Here is a 16,732-nt window from a genome sequence, read left to right as displayed (position 1 = left end):
ATGAGCCTTCTACTGGACATAAAAGAGAGTAATTGATCTTTATCTACAGCATCACGTGACCCTCATCTGTACATCACGGCATCTTAGAATCGATATCTAGCCTTACTTAGATGAAAACAATAGTTTTGAGATCCCTTTGTGCAGCATTTATGGTCACTAGTGGTGTCATTTTTTGCTTCTAGTTGATTATGAGGCAGTGCAGTTGTCTAAGAGATCACAGGCCATGTAGTTTAAGTGTTGTCTCTGTTGGCATCTCTCATCATTACTGCTGAACAAGCCCTTCTAACGCCCTAGAGGTGATCTCGTCAGAAACAGCCAGGTGCCTCCAGCTAGATGCTGAAGTTCTCCCATGAGGTTGCTGTTTCTGGTATCAGGGTGTCGTCACTCATAATCCTCAAGAAACTGCTTTTGGAAAATGGGAACTTGGAAGTTCTGACACTTTTCCTGGAAATTGTTGGTTATTATTGGTGGACAATAGTGGACAAGCATACTGTACATTTTTTTTCATCAGTATTTTTGTGCATTTTTCTTATTGTAAAAAGATATAATAGTTATTTATACAAGACCAATTTAATTTAAATTTTGTGGGATCTATGATGTTGAAAATTAATGTAATTCAATATAGATTCTCTGAAAATAATATACACTACCATTTGTTTAACAAAAAAATAATACTTGTATTGATACTTGTAAGGATGCATTAAATTGATCAAAAATGACAGTAAAGTAATTTATTGTAAAACATTTCTATTTCAAATAAATGCTGCTCTTTGAAAATTTGTTTATCAAAGAAAAACAAGGTATCATATTTCCACAAATTTACATTTGTATTAATCAGCACAACTGTCTTCAACATTGATTATAATGAATGTTTATGAAAATAAAAATCAGTGTTTTAAAATAAAATAGTACTGTCAAATTGATTAATCACTATTAATCGCATCCAAAATAAGTTTTTAAAAAAAGTCTCTGATAAGAGTGAGGTTTTCCTACTCTTTATCTAAAGAATCCAGAATACATGTTATTGTGGATTATGGGAAAGCCAGACCAGTATATCAGGTCAAAAGCCAAGGCACACAGCTGGAGATCCCATGTGAATTACAAGTCATTGGGACTAGTTGAGAGTATGTATGTATAAAGTAGGATCTCACAAGAGAGGTGCTCACAAAAGAACAGAATCAAAGGTTGATGAACAAAGAGCCTGCGTGAATAGAACACAGACCCCTCACAACTTAAGAGATATTAGTTAATGCTTTTTCAAAGTCCTGGCTAGTGGCTCTGGAAGCTGAGGCCTGTTATGAATGAGAAATCTTGCTGCTGATGAAGAGAGAGTTTCTTGCAGTGAGAGCGAATGCACCCTGGGGGAACTCAGGAGGGCTGAGGGAGCTGACAGCTCGAACCTCCAACTGAAAAGTTCCTGTCAGACTCCCACACTCGCTGTGTCCCGATGGGAAGGGTGGTGGGCCTTGAAAAAATATTTGGAGAGGAGGAAATGAAGGAGAGAGCAGGCAAAGGTTACTGGGTATTTCTTTGCTTGCAGGGGGTATAAGAGAAGAGGTGGTTGAAAAGTCACTAAGGTGGTGCTCTTCTGAAAGCTGTCTCTCTTTTGTGCCCTTTTACTCTCACACTTCTCCACCCTGCTTAAATTGATGGAAAAGCAGGAACATCATGACCTGCAGGCAAAGAGAGAGGTGAGCAAGTCAAAATGCAGGCTTTGTGTTTGGTGTTAGGATTCTGAGGAGAGAGCCCTGACCGCAGGGGAGAATCAGAGGAACATACATACTGTACACTTGAGATTGAATCATTTGTCTATTTTTGAGCACAGAACCTGTTGTGAGCTGGTCCTTTTTCCTAACATTATCAAGCAGCATTAGCAACTGTTTCATTTGCGTAGTTTTTGTACTTTTATGGAACAGAACATGCAGCATATTTATTTTTTCTTATTTTGCTTTCATTTTATCTTTTTCTTTTTGATTTGCTCAAAGTTTTGTTTATGTTGTAGATTTTTGTTTTTTAATTGTGCAGCATTTTAGGTAAACACAATTACATTAGCGACCAAATAGCAAGCATTTTTTTAAATGTTCTTTCATTTTGGTCTCCTTTGAATGTCAGGATTTGCCTCAGTTTTCTTGTTTTTGTCAAAATTAAATGTCATCAGCAACCATTTTGTTTCTATATTGTGTCATTTTTGTACAAAATAATATTCTGCATTTTTGCCATTTTTTTATATTCATTTATATTTGAATTCTGCAGCATTTTGGGTAAACATGAAATTACATTTAGCAACCAGTTTTAGTAAAACAGAATATTGAAAAAAAAAAAAAACTTTTTGTATATGAGTATTTCAAAATCTGAATCAAAATGAGCTTTATTGCCAGGTATGTTTACACATACAAGGATTTTTTTTTTCCACAGTGCAACAGAATGACCGTTATTAAAATAATAAAATAATAAAAATAGAACAAGTAAATATGTAATAACAATATACAGATTGATAATTGTATGTACAGGCATATAACAATAGACAGTTTTGTATGTACAGGTGTATTATGTGCAAAATTGAAATGTAAACGAAGTATGTGTGTTATGTGTAATTGTCTGAGGGAAGACACTGTTCCTGTGTCTGGTCGTTCTGGTGCTCAGAGCTCTGTAGTGCTGACCAGATGGCAACAGTTCACAGAGGGAGTGTGGATGTGAGGGGTCCAGAGTGATTTTGCCAGCCCTTTTGCTCACTCTGGATAGGTACAGTTCTTGGAGAGTAGGGAGGGTTGTACCAATGATTCACTCAGCAGTCCAGACTGTCCGACATTAGTCTTCTGAGGTCAGATTTGGTAGCTGAGCTGAACTACACAGTTACAGAAGTGTATAGGACGGATTCATTGATGGTAAGGTAGAACCGTTTTGGCAGCTCCTGTGGCAGGTTGAATTTCCTTAGCTGGCAAAGGCAGTACAACATCTGCTGGGCATTTTTCACAATGGAGTCAATGTGAGACAGGTGCCTAGAGACCTGAATGTCAACTGTCATTAAATTGCTGTCCATGATGGTGAGTAGAGGGAGTGCAGGGAGGTTTCTCCTGAAGTCCAGGATCATCTCCACGGTTTTGAGTGTGTTGAGCTCCAGGTTGTTAAGACTGCACTAGATAACCAGCTCTTTAACTTTCTGTCTGTAAGCAGACTTGTCACCGTCCTGAATAAGGCCATTGACTGTAGTGTTGTCTGCAAAATTTAAGAGCTTGACAGAGGGATCCTTTGAAGTGCAGTCAGAGAACACATCCCTGAGGGGCACCAGTGCTGATGGTGCAGGTGCTGGATGATGATTTTCCCAGCTTTACTAGCTGCTGCCTGTCTGGCAGGAAGCTGGTGATCAACTGACAGACGGAGTTGGGCACGGAGAGCTGAGTTAACTTGGGCAGGAGGAGGTCTGGGATGATGGTGTTAAAAACTGAGCTGAAGTCCACAAACAGGTTCCTTATATAAGTCCCTGGTCTGTCTAGATGTTGCAGAACATAACTGTCATCCAGAGACCGGTTTGCTCTGTAGGCAAACTGAAGAGGATCCAGCTAGAGTCCAGTAATGTTCTTCAGGTGGGCCAGTAACAGCTTTTCAAATGAGTTCACGACCACAGATGTTAGAGCTACAGGCCTGTGGTCATTTAGTCCTGTAATTTTGGGTTTCTTTGGGATAGGGATGATGGTGGAGCATTTGAAGCATGAAGGAACTTCACACAGCTCTAGTGATCTGCAGGTGTGGTGGAAAGGGGGGTTGCAGGAGGTATTAATGGTTGTGTAGAGAGGTGTTCAGAGCTGGTGTATGTTGTTTTTCCAAACCTGCAATAAAACTCACTCAGATTGGCTGTCAGGTGTTGATTCTCCACAGTCTTGGGGGATGGTGTCTTCTAGTTGGTGATGTCTTTCAGACTTTTCCACACTGATGCTGAGTCACTGGAAGAGTCACTGGAAGAGAACTGAATTCAAATCAGCAAGGCTCTGTTTAATTAGTCCATCTCTTTACAGTCCTTAACACAGGATTTGCTGATTTCAGTTTCTGCCTGTAGGTCAGTATAAGATGAACCATACAGTGATCAGAGAGCCCCAAAGCTGCCCATGGGACAGAGTGATATGAATGCTTTATTGTGATATAACAGTGATCCAATATATTAGTGTCTTTGGTGGGACATGTAACATGCTGTATTTTGTCAGTTCACGGGAGAGATTTGCTTTATTAAAGTCCCCGAGAATAATTAAAACAGAGTCGGGTGTTGTTGCTCTTTCTCTGTGATCTGATCAGTGAGTTTCTGTAAAGCCAGGCTCACATGCGCTTGCGGTGGTATGTAGACCGTTACAAGAATGAATGAACAAATCTCCCATGACAAGTAGAAAGACTTACAGTTAATGAAAAGCACTTCTAGATCGGGACAGCACATCTTCTTTAACACAGTTACATCTGTACATCACCTCTGATTCCGGCAGATGTAGCGTGCTGTCCAGTATGGCGCAATTCAGCTAGGTTTTCATGAAAAACAGAGCAGCAGAATGTGAAAAATCCTTGTATATCTGGGAGAGCAGAAGGAGTTTGTCCATTTTGGTGGGAAGAGAGCGGAGGTTCGCCAGATAGATGCTAGGCAGCACCGGTTGAAATCCACACTGCCTAAGCTTCACGAGCGCTCCGGCTCACTTCCCACACTTGCATGTCATGTTTCATCAGCGCTGCTGCTCTGCCAACTACAATATCCAGCAAAATGTCAGAATAGTCGAAAACCGGTGAAATATTGGGTGGTGTGTACTGCTGAATGTGAATCTCTGGTGAAACTGATTGCAGGGATATAACTAAAGACAGGACAAACTAACAAAAGCACAAAAACAACTGCGGAGCAATCCACGGAGGCAGCCATCTGCGGCGCCATCACGAGAGAGTGATTTGCTCAGGTTCTTTTTTTTTTTTTTTTTACGCAGTACTTGACTATAAAACCTATCTGTGAAAATAACTAAATGAAGCCAATTAATTTCACATACAATACTAAAAGTTAACAGAGGTAGGTTTTTTTTAAAGGGGTCATGACAAGAACAATCAAATTTGCCTTGATCTTTTGACATATAAGAGGTCTTTATATCATTATGAGAGTACTGCGAGCATCAAAATCAAATACAAACCATTATTATCACTGACGTTAGATGCAGTATACAGATGCCTGTTCTCAATTAAACATTATCCTATTTTTTAACTCACTGGGTTTTATAGTGTTTGGTCAACCTGAAGTGGCGTTAGCAATAATGGACTTCAGTAATCATTTTTTCATTTGCTGTCATTATCTTTTCTCCTTTAAATTTAAGTTACCTACAAAAAATTATTAGAACAAGTCATTTCATTAAATTAAATATCTTACAAATTTTTTGGGGGTTGGTCATACAATAATACCAGGGGATGTGTGTGCTGTTACAAAAAATGTTTTGTTAAATGCACAGTAAGTCCCAGTGTATAAAAAAACCCTGCAAAATGAGTAAATGTAAACCAGTACATTTCAAGTTTGCCGATTAACTGCTTTTTTAAATGAATATATTTTTAATTTGAATTTGAATACAGTTTTTCAAATGGAATGTTGCTTTAAGAACTGTTATCTAACCTCACTGTGTGAACACTGTAAATGTGAACCATCATGTGCTTTGTGGTGGATGCCCATCGTAAAGTAAGTTAGAGTTTGACTCTCAAAGGACAAAAGTTGCTTAGGCTGCGAATTTTGCACATTGCACCAGCTATCGTCTTGCAAAGACTCACAGGAGAGAGAGAGAGAGAGAGAGAGAGAGAGAGAGGCGGTAAAGTTCAGCGGCTGCAGCTGGAGTAGAGTCATCGCAGCCAGCGAGAGAACAGACCAGCTCTGTCTGCATCACTGCTCCTGCATGCATGATCGGCTAACCATCGATGTGCCAATCAGAAGGTTTTAATTGGGTAAAAGAGGGCAGAATGTCGCCTGTTGCAGTTATAAGGAACCGTTCCATCATCTCCTCCACCACCTCCTTCCTGTGCTGCCCACACTTGTCTTCCATGCAGTTTGAGTTTTGTGCTCTTTGTGGTTTGTATGAAGACATTTATGCACTCTAGGGGTGCTTTGGAAATAAAAAGCATGCTCATGATTTTAGATATCACACTCTGACAGCAAAATCACATGTAAAAATGAGACCATGCGATTAGTACATGCCGTTCCTCACTGGAACTAGATATCAAATCTGTGTGAGGCAGTGCTTTTTTCCAGTAGTTTTTGCAGTCTGCTAGGAATTATGAAAATCACTTTTCCCCATAGTTATAATTTTTCTTTCATCCTTTTTTTTTTCTTTTATCTTTCATCTTTCCCCCACCTTTTTTAGGCAGGACTTCAGCATAGTGTGTGTAGCTCTGTTCCATGCTCTGGTGAGCTACTGTCTTTATAGACCCTACTAGAAAAACCACTTAAACCAGCCTAAGCTGGTCTTAGTTGGTCTGGCTGGGAGAACTGCTGGTCACCCAGCTAAACCTCATCTTGGCCAGGCTGGAAAACAAGCTAGACCAGTGGTTCCCAACCGATAATGGAAAATGTTTCTTGAAGAATTATGTGACACTGAAGATGCTGAAAATTCAGCTTTACCATTACTGTAAATTCAAATATTTTGAATATTTTTTAATTGTAATAATATTTAACAATATTACTGTTTTTAACTGTATTTTTCATCAAATAAATGCACCTTACTTTGCACTCTTAAGTATTCTGCTTACTAGGTTTTTTAAAAGGAATCAATCATATATTGATAAAAAAAAATGACACACATACACATTATTTCTCCATATCATTAAATCTTAGCTACAACCTGAGCTTCAAAGCCCAATTCCGATATACAGTATAACAAAGAGCTTCACATAAGATGCAGACAGGAAACCTCCCCAAACTGCACCACTGTCCTCTTTTTCTGGTCCACACCTTCACCCCTACCTTTTCCTTTCATCTCCGTCCTGTTTTTCCCCTCCTCTTCTGTTGGCTGTTATATAAAAATAGTCTTTAGTGGGCTTAACAAAAGAAATGAAGAAACATAACTGGAAATAGCAAGCTTAATCTTGAAGTCTTAGCTCATATAACACGTTACTTATTTTGAGGTTATGCAGATGAACAGACCTTGTTGTTGTTGTTGCTAATTATATGCAATTAAATCTCCAGTTAAGTTAGCTGAGCTAGAATTAGTACAGAAGAGACATTAAGCTGATTATATTATCTGACATTTTAATCAGGTTTTTTTTTTGTGGCCTATATGCCATGCTGTCAGTCAACTTCAGCGCTTTTGTTTTTTTGGTTCAAAGCATTATGTGCCATATGGCTTTTTATTCCAGCTTCTCTTAAGCAATTAACCTTGGAGCTATCATATCAGATTGTCTCAATTAGAGCTTCATTACAGCTTCATTCCACAATACAGAATATCATTTTTACAGAACAGCTTTTTATTCTTTTTATGACTGTGGAAAAAGGCTGATCAGACAAGAACAATTATGACTATTCAAACCACTGTTGAATGACATTTGAACAAATGGCTTCTCCGTTTTAAACACTAGTGTGTTGAAGTGTTCTGTGAGTCCCCCTTCCATCTTTTCAATTCATTGAAAAAAACATCCACCAAAAAAATAAAAGATAACTTTACAGCATATTTATATACTTTCCCTCATTAGAGGGCCCAGACATGTTGTGCTTCTTCGCAACAGTGAATTTCGACAGATAATGCATTCCCTCTTTGGGTTTGAATTTTTTTCTTTTTCTTTTTTTTTGGTGATATTTACCCCTTTAGTTCAGCTCCTCATTAGCATTCAAATAGTGTTTCTTCTGCATGAAGTAGCAGCTGATTTATTCAATAATTTATTAATTGGTTAATTAATCTTGCTGAAACAGACACTTTAGGTTGTAATCCCCCGTGCCCTGGGACTGTCGTAAAAAACAAGCTTGTCCTTGAATTCTTATTTCTTCAAATCCTACTTGTCATTCTTTGTCTTCACATAATTTGATTTTGAGCCTTGTTGTGGTTCGAAATAATGGCAGTCATCAAATAACAGCCAATCCTTTGTGTCAGGAGCATTATCCTCATCAATCCTGCCCTCCCCAGATAATTTGTTTTCATCTGACTTTTATAGTTAGCTCATTTGTTCATATGAGCCTTTCCTAAATGTCAGTTCTCCAAATGCGGAGCCTTTTTTCCCCACTATCTACACCACACTTTCCTCCAGGTCTCTTGGATTGACTGTCATGCTACTGTTTGAGTTTGAAGTTGAGTTGGAGTTGGAGTTGGAGTTGTTGGAAGCGAAGGCATGTAGATAGTTCTGTGTTAGGCCGTGGCCATACTGCTCGTTGCTACCCGTGCTGGATGTGCTGGTGGTGGAGGTACAATGAACAAGCATGCCATGTAGGGACTGGCTACGTCGGGTCCAGATGACGCTCAGACGTTTGGCGTAGCTGTAACATGTGGTGGTGGTGATTTCACCCACATCAAAAGAACAGCTACGCTTCGTCTTGAGTGCTTGCCTCAAGTCTGAGCCTCCTTCCATTCCGTCATCTCCATCTTGTGTCAATTCAAGCGAGGCCAAGACTTGTCTGTCCACGTATCTATCTTTCTCCAGAGACTTCCTCAACTTGAGCCTACCTGCTCGCTTTTGTGTTAACGTGGGAAGTGTGTTAGATGGGGAGTAATAGAGTGTCAATCTCTCACTTTCTGGTGTGAGAGGACTAAAACATTTTTCCCTCACTTTCCCGTCTCCCTTGTCACGTCTACCACGGTGAGGCTCCGGGCTCTGTTTAGATTTCGGGGGAGAGCTTGGCTTGTGTTTGTCTTTTGTTCTTTGGGCCAAGAGTCCATTTGGCAATGCCACCATCATCATACTGTTGTTTCCGTTCGTTTGGGCATAAACATCCACCCCTTTGGCTGGAAAAAACTTGCCCGGCCTGTTGGCATCATCCCGACACTCTCCGCAGACGCGATGGCGCACCATCATGGCCACAGTGAAGACCAGAAGGGTTACAACCACCACGCCACCCACCATCACTGTCAGCGTGCCGCCCAGGAAGTGAGCGTGCAGAGAACGACATTCTGTATAATCCTCTTTAGTGCTGAACTGGATGCAGCCCAGCACCTTTGTAGTAGCCAAGGAGGAGATGCCATCATCAAATATGGCCAAGACGCACAGGCTGTAGTCTGCTCCTGACACCAAGTTTTTCAGCAGGAAACTATTACTGGTTGGAGGGAGAATTCTGACACCAAATATAAAAAGAAGAGAATATTTATGAGAAATTAAACATCATATCAAGGAAATATCCAGACAGAAATACATCAAGCACAACAAAGTGAGCTTTAGAAGCTATGTTTTGTTGTGAAAATGGCTTAAATCAATACCCTGCAATGAAGGGGATTCTAGAAAAGAGCAAATTAAGAATAAGCTACAGATATTGTGGATGCCCCAGTCTGACAAGTGGTGAAGCATTTTTACATTAAGGCTAAGAGGATAAGAGGATGCCGACATGCTTCTTGCCTGAAGGACTCCTGCCCACACTAGTCTTTACAATCTGCCATCTCTGGCAGAAACAGTGTCCGTTCAGTACTCTTTAATAGACTTCATTGACTGTGTCCAGTGCATTTGCTTTGGCTGCTTTGTATATACAGTGTGTCTGTAATGAAAATGCTTTGGATGTCTACACCTGATTCAAGTCCTTAAATTCACTTTACTTTGAGAGGTAATTGGCGGTCACAGCAGAAGGACCTTGAAGAATTTTCAGTGTCCTTTGCACTAGTTTCAATAAGCTATTTGCCTCCTTTCTTTAAAGATTCAATAATCTTTTGTTGAGATTCGTCAATTGTATTAATTTATTTATTTATCTTTCCTTGAGTCTCCACTTCAGTAAAAAGAACTGTCGTGTCACTGAATATGTGCTTCACTGTAAGGAATGAAATACGTTTTAATTCACATTCATGTAGACTTCTCTTATTTTTGAGCTCATTGTGTCACTGCATATCAATGACATTTGCATGCTTATCTGCATATTAAATTTCAAATTCTTATGGATGATTTGAATTACAAGCCTTACAGGAAACACAACTTAATGATCTGCTGCTAATAATGCCTTAGTTGCTTCTTTATGATTTGTGTTGGTCAGTGATGTTGAATGAATTATTCAAAATCTCACATTATTTCCATAGGGTGGTTTGCATTTTTAGATCAGTTCAGGCCAAAACGTGTGGAAGTGATTTTTCTGTTCTGTTCTTGTTTTAACATTAACACTTTTTCCATCTTAATATTAAATGAATGGTATATGAAGCAGTGTCTTGCTGTAACCAAGATGTTTATTTAAAAAAACAAAATTGAGATACAAAATTGTTTTCTGAGGTTATTGACATTATGCCACAAATGCTGTCAATAGAGTTTAAGTAGTATTGAATGTGGAACGTCTCTTTAATGTGGAAAAATATCTAGGAAAATCTCTCTAGTTTAACAATGCACTCAAGGTGGCCAGTCAGTGTGCATTAATGTCTGTCTTCTGGCCTAGAGTAGCTTACTGTGTTTACTCTTATAGATTCCTCCATGTTGATGGGAATAGCTGTAGTAACAGGTCTATTATGAAGATGCCTGACCTCCCACTCATGCACTTCTCTGCCTGCCATCACTCAGCAACTGCTGCTACTTCTGCTACCCCTACCCCCCTCTCTTCAGGCAGTCCTCCTGTATCTATATATATATTTCGCTCCTTGTCATCCAAACAAGCCCCTCACCTTCACCATTTATTATTGATCCCAATTCCTGGAAATCTCACTGTACCTTTCTTTTGTTAAGCGTCTCAATGCATGTCCTTACCATTCAAGAATTGGTACTTATGTGCATGTGCATTGAAAGCTCTCTTCAATGTTATTGAGTTGAAGAGCCTCTAGTTAGGTTGTAAAGGAAAAGGTAATGAAAAGAAAAAGTGAGATAAACAAAACAAATTGTAAAATAAAGGCTACAATGACAAAATTTCTGTTTTCATATCTGTAATAGGATATTTGTATGCAAGCTATGTTGTTTGTGCATCCAAATACTGCTGCACGGTATGCAAAAATGATCCTTATTCATGATCAGTAGTTGAACATTTCCTAGATGATGTACTGCATCTGCTGAAATTCTGAAGAGTGCAAAGAGTGGACACTTCACTATCCCATGAGAGAACACAAGCTGAAGAACCATCAGACTTGAAAGATGATAAAAAGCCAGGTGGCTTCTTTGTGTAGGTACTGTTTGTACAGAGAAACTTTCTTATTGATTTAGATATTATTAAATTAGCAGGCAAATAAATAGTTTTCTTGTTCGTTGTTAGAGTGTAAAAGAACAAAGCCAACCATTACTGACGTCCGCCTGTCTAAGAACAGTTGGTATAAGGGACTCTCGCAGCCCTACCCTTGTGACCTGCCCTATCTTTCTATCCCCTTTCTCTCCATTTAGATCCATTTCACTCTTCCTGATTCATTGTGACACCATCTTCAAATGTATAGGTTTTACCCTTTTAAAGGGTCCATCCTGTTTTCCCCAGAGCCAGCAAGTCCTCTCACTCCACTGCTCTGCTTTCTTTACCCTCCCTGGATATAAATAGCTGCCTGTATCTCTTTTAGCCTCATGGCTCAACTTGAATGTTATGTCCGCTTTAGGCTTTGTCTGTTTCCTTTGGCCTTATCCTTCCATCAATATCTGAAGCCTATAATCCATGAACATAAGCACCAAGGATGTTTACATGCATTCACTTGAAACACATGAAAACTAAACACTAAATCCAAGACATAATTTTCTCTTTTTTGTCAAAAGTGCTGCAACAATACAGAAACAAGATATCCTTACCTGTAAACAAGTCCATCATCAGCTGTGCTGTTGTACTGGATCTGATACATCCACACCAAAAAAGGCGCTGAAGATCGACCCATTTTCCAGCGAATTTGTGCTGAATTGGATGTCACACCTAGAACTCCAATCAAGGTTTCTGTGCCTCCATTACTGCTTCCACTTCCTCGTTCTCCCGTATCTCCCTTGCCTCCGGTGGCATTCCGTACAGTCACTACACCAGTCCCTGCCCCTTCAACCCCACCACGCCCACTACTTATATCAGAGGAACCAGGGTCTCTGTGGTTGATAAGAGTTATTGTACCATTCCCTCTATGAGGAAGAGGGATGATCTTCAAGTCTACCAGAGCTGTGGATTCCCCTGCGGCATTGATGGCAATGCACGTATAGGTGCCATCATCTCTGGCACGGGTCACCAAAAAATCCAGTGTGCCATTATAGTACGAGTGAATGCGACTAGAGTTGGCCACAATACGGTCATCTGGTGACACCCAATGAATGACTGGCTCAGGATCACCAATGGCTCGACATTTAAGTGTGGCTCTTTGGCCCTCCAACACCCACAGTTTGTTGGTATTACGGGTGATCAGTGGAGGCTCACACGTGAACTCTTCCTCTGGAATGGACCAGAAGTATCGACCCGCCAGATGAGTAGGTGTGGCACATGTCTCCATGTCGTCTTCCCGAATCAATCGTCGTAGCCACAACAGCTCACAGTTGCAGTGCAGGGGATTCCCCCCAAAGTTGAGGCTGGTGATTGAATTGTACGGTGTGGGACTAACAACCCCAATCTGGGATCTGGAAAACAGTGGATCAGGGGGAAGTGTCTGCAGTCTGTTCGAGGTCATATCCAGTCGGGATAGTTTATAGAGCTCACTGAAAGAACCCTCAGCAATCTGGTCTATTAGATTGTGATCTAGATTTAAGGTGTGCAGGCTAGCCATATTCTGAATAGATTCCCAAGGAACCCTACGGAGGTTATTGTAGGAAAGATCCAGATCCTCTAGAGTTGGCAGGAAGTCATCAAAAGCATCTGCCGAAACATCTATGAGCTGATTGTTGTTGATGATGAGATGCTGAAGGTTAATAAGACCTGTCAGATCCTGAGGCCCCACCACTGTGAGACGGTTGGTGTCCAGGTGAAGCGAACGCAAACTCTCCAGATCAGCAAAGGCCAGTGGTTTCAGAGCATGTATGGTGTTGCGTGACAATGTCAGGTCAACTAGTCCTGTCATATTGGCAAAGTCTGCACCTCCCACTTCCAGGATGTAGTTGTCAGCAAGACGCAGCTCCACAGTGCGGCGATCAATGTTTGGTGGCACAAAAAGAAGACCTTTATTCACACACAGTGTGCTCAGAGACTCTGATAAGTTCCGACACACGCAATGGATGGGGCAAATGGACACCATGCCCCATGTCTCCCCTGCCAATACACCTTGTCCACTCCGAAGCAGTATGGAGCTGAGGAGACACAGCCAGAAAAGTGTTGACTTTAGCATGGGACAGGGGCGGACATTTGTTGTGCTGACTGAGATGGATGAAGCAGGATATCTCCTTGGTTGTATCCATTTCAAGCTCTCCTGTTCTTGCAACAGATTGTTTCCTCTAGATGGACTCCCTGGTTCTGTGCGTCGCATGGTAACCAGGTTGTCCACAGACCTGTGTAAAGAGATCAAACATTAGAGGCTTCAACTCAGAATTGGAAGAAGTTGAGCCCTCTTTGTCTCCCTCAGTCCTAAGCCTGCTTGTCCATTCACTTATCCCCTGCACAAATGCAGTTATCCAATAATTGCCACTGAAACTTGGCGTTCTGCCTAGTCATTCATCCAGTATATGCTCACTTCATCTTACAGTGTATCAAAGAGTAGCTAATCATGAGCCAATCTACCAGTGTCCATTGCTTCAGATTAATGGTGTACCTGGAACCCTTTGTCAGTTGTTTAGATTTCTAGGCATTTATCATGTGCCCAGCAAGTGCAGCAAGAACTTTAAACTTTTCCCCTGGTCTGGGAACGAAAGAGAGACTCAATTTGGCTGCCAGGGACAAGCCCCAAGATGATCAGTCACATTCTAAGTGATGAATGCCTTGGCTGTCTTCTCATCGCAGATGTGAGATTATTTGGCTGTTGTGGCTGTGTGTGCAGACAAAGTGTATATATTTACCCAAGTCTTATGTCCTTCTGTTTGTTCTCCTCCCTGCTCTCCTACAGGGGTCTGAATACTCCATTAACCTGATACATAACTGTCTGTGTGTGTCGCACACATGGATAGAACTGCTCCAAACAATCAGTGCAACAACAGTATTAAGCGACACAAACTGCAGCGAGTGTGTAAATGAATTTTAATTGATTTCACAAGACCGAAACCCTGTGATATCCAATGTACGATTGTCCTTAAACATTTGCAAATGCTTGCATTAGTTTAATACGTCCATCAGTCACTGTCAACAAAATGCTGCAATGTTATGCTGATGATTCTGTTTGTTGTTTGTGATTTTGGCCTGTTCATTTCAGTCTTACGTAATGGCTACAGTATCACACTCGCAAAGCAGTTTTAAAACGAGAGTGTGTGTGCAAGTGAGAAAGGGAAAGATGAAGAGATGAGATGGGGCAGCGTAGGGAGTAGAGTTATATCCTATAAATAACCATGTGCAATTGGCTCAAAGCTGTATGTGTGCAAATTTGCTATAAAGAATGAGTACCCAGTGGAATTCATATTCATTGTTCTGAATCTGGAATTACACACTGCAAATATCCTGCAAACAATTTTCAAACCTCATGAGCTTCTACCTGCCAACAGTATAATATTTTGTGCATGGAGAAAAAATACAAGGAGAAAAATTACTGTCATTTCATACCTATTGTGTCTGGTTCATCAAGATTTAAAATGGTTTCCAATCCTTTCAGTTCTTTTATAGACAAACTGCCCCGCTAGTCCCATCATTGCTTCAGATGAAAATCCAGAGGGAAACACTGTGGAAATATTCAGGTGGGCTAAGGGTCGATTTGTTCCTCATAGTGAATTGCACGATGATGTGAATTGGATCTGTGGTCAGATGGATGACAGTCCTTCATCCTCACTGCTTTGCCGTTCTTTTCTTTGCCATGAGTCACTGCCCTGTTTCCATTATCCTTAGTGAACCTCAGTTAAATGAAATTGGGTTTGTCTTCTTTTTTTCTTTGATTTTCATTGTTTCCAGAATTCTCCTTTATTTATCTCCTTTACACAGCATTATTAAAGTCAGAATCCAGTGAAAGCTTGTATTATTCAAATCATCTTTTATTTGCAAAGGTGCTTCCAGTAGCAAATGGCTTCCAATCCATTTCATCTCGGAGTGAACTGCCAAAAGAAACAAAAATCCCTCTTAATAAATATTTAACTACTATTAAAAGCTCACATTCCTTTTTTATTATCAGCCTTTTTTTGTTTTCTCATTTCTCTTGCATAGAACTTTAACTCCGATACCACATCTTTAAGTAGAAAGCATGCTGTGTATCGTTCATGTCTGTTTGCTGATGTTGGAGTCTTACGCTATTGAGGATCCTAAATTAATTGATTCTTCCTGTAAACTGGCACATTAAAGCAAATAATCCAATTAGACCTGCTTTCAAGCAGACCCTGTGGGTCTGACTGAGCCAAATATGTTTGTATGTGTGTGCGCACACTCTTGTCTAGATGGACTAGAAGTCTATACACTCAATTTCACTGCATGATTCCCTCTTTATTGTTTTCTCTCTAATCCACCCTTAACTCTTGTAGCCTTTCTGCTCTGTCTTATCTACTTATCTCTGTCTCCACTCCTCCTCAACCTCTCCTAAATACCTAAAGAGCGAAAACAAACATACCAACCTTTTTTTTTTCCGAATTCCTGCTTATGCCCATCCAAGAGAACTGCTGCCCTCTCCAGTGGTCCCTTTCCCTCTACATCCTCTCAGGTTCCTCAGGGAGGGATGGTGGCATCCTCACCCCTCATTTCTCTTCCCACTGCTTCTTCTGTTTTTACTTTTGCAAACGGTCCAGGGAAACCCTGCCCTCAAAGTAGGAAACCTACAGGCACAAAGAACCTTCATATAACCATGCGGTTGAGTCCTCACTGATGTCGTTTATTGCCATCAATCAATGCCTTCTTTTTGCTTTTTCGTTTCTCCTCTGTATTCTTGAACTGCACGAGTCTGTGATTTGTTGGTTCTGATGCAGAGAGCAAGTCGATGTGAGAGCAAGTGTTTGCGACTGCAATGTGTCTGCTACAGCAAGGGCAGAGTGAGAGGGAGGGAGGGAATAGAGAATGAGAGAGAGAGGGAGAGAGAGAGAGAGGGAGGGGAGAGTGGCAGAGCCTGAAACAGTCTTGGCTCTCTATATGAGGGGAGAGATGAAATGCAATGGTAAAAATGGCAGAATGGGTGTGCATTGGCTGACTGGGGTGTGAGGTTGGATCTGGAGAGGAATTGCCCAAAGCTTTATCCCTCTTGACAGTGCATTTTTAACAGCAGGGCACCATCAGTCAGCAGACACAATAAGAACTTTTTAAATCAAATTAAATTAAATTTATGCATTTAGCAGACGCTTTTATCCAAAGTGACTGACAGTGCATTCAGGCTATCAATTTTTACATATCATGTGTTCCCGGGGGATCGAACTCCCAACTTTTGTCACCAATTCTCCCGTAGTGTCAATTTTCATCTTCTGTGAATGCAAATTTATTATATATCATTAAAAATGGACAATAATAGCTGATTCTGAGAACTTTTGAGAGATGCATGGGTTGTTGGAGTTGGGCAACAATGGTATTCTCATGCCCTTTGCAGGATGTGACATGGGTCCAACCCTGTCCCCAAAACATCTTTGTTCGTTATTTTTGCGTTTTAAGTGAAAAAAT

The 16,732-nt window shown here is 40.6% G+C and overlaps 2 protein-coding genes across 3 annotated transcripts in view; one reads left to right on the top strand and one right to left on the bottom strand.

Moving 5' to 3' along the window:
- The window catches only part of LOC127985552 (pyruvate carboxylase, mitochondrial), a 126,341-nt gene that overhangs the window by 83,944 nt on the left and 25,665 nt on the right, over positions 1–16,732 (top strand). The gene's annotated exons all lie outside the window — the stretch shown is intronic.
- LOC127985553 (leucine-rich repeat and fibronectin type-III domain-containing protein 4-like) lies at positions 7,438–16,096 on the bottom strand. Of its 2 annotated transcripts, XM_052587605.1 has the most exons (4): positions 15,706–16,096; positions 14,714–15,195; positions 11,857–13,515; positions 7,438–9,250 (listed from the first exon to the last, which is right to left on the bottom strand). In XM_052587605.1, exons 3-4 carry the CDS (start codon positions 13,491–13,493, stop codon positions 8,212–8,214), a joined length of 2,676 nt encoding a protein of 891 aa, XP_052443565.1. In that variant the 5' UTR covers positions 13,494–13,515; positions 14,714–15,195; positions 15,706–16,096; the 3' UTR covers positions 7,438–8,211. The 2 variants fall into 2 exon arrangements, with proteins under 2 accessions (XP_052443565.1, XP_052443566.1); XM_052587606.1 differs by having other exon boundaries at positions 11,857–15,195.

Source organism: Carassius gibelio, chromosome B21, assembly GCF_023724105.1.
Source record: "Carassius gibelio isolate Cgi1373 ecotype wild population from Czech Republic chromosome B21, carGib1.2-hapl.c, whole genome shotgun sequence".
Lineage (NCBI taxonomy): Eukaryota > Metazoa > Chordata > Actinopteri > Cypriniformes > Cyprinidae > Carassius > Carassius gibelio.
Note: the sequence above shows the minus strand (reverse complement) of the source record. Positions and strands in the feature narration are given on the sequence as shown.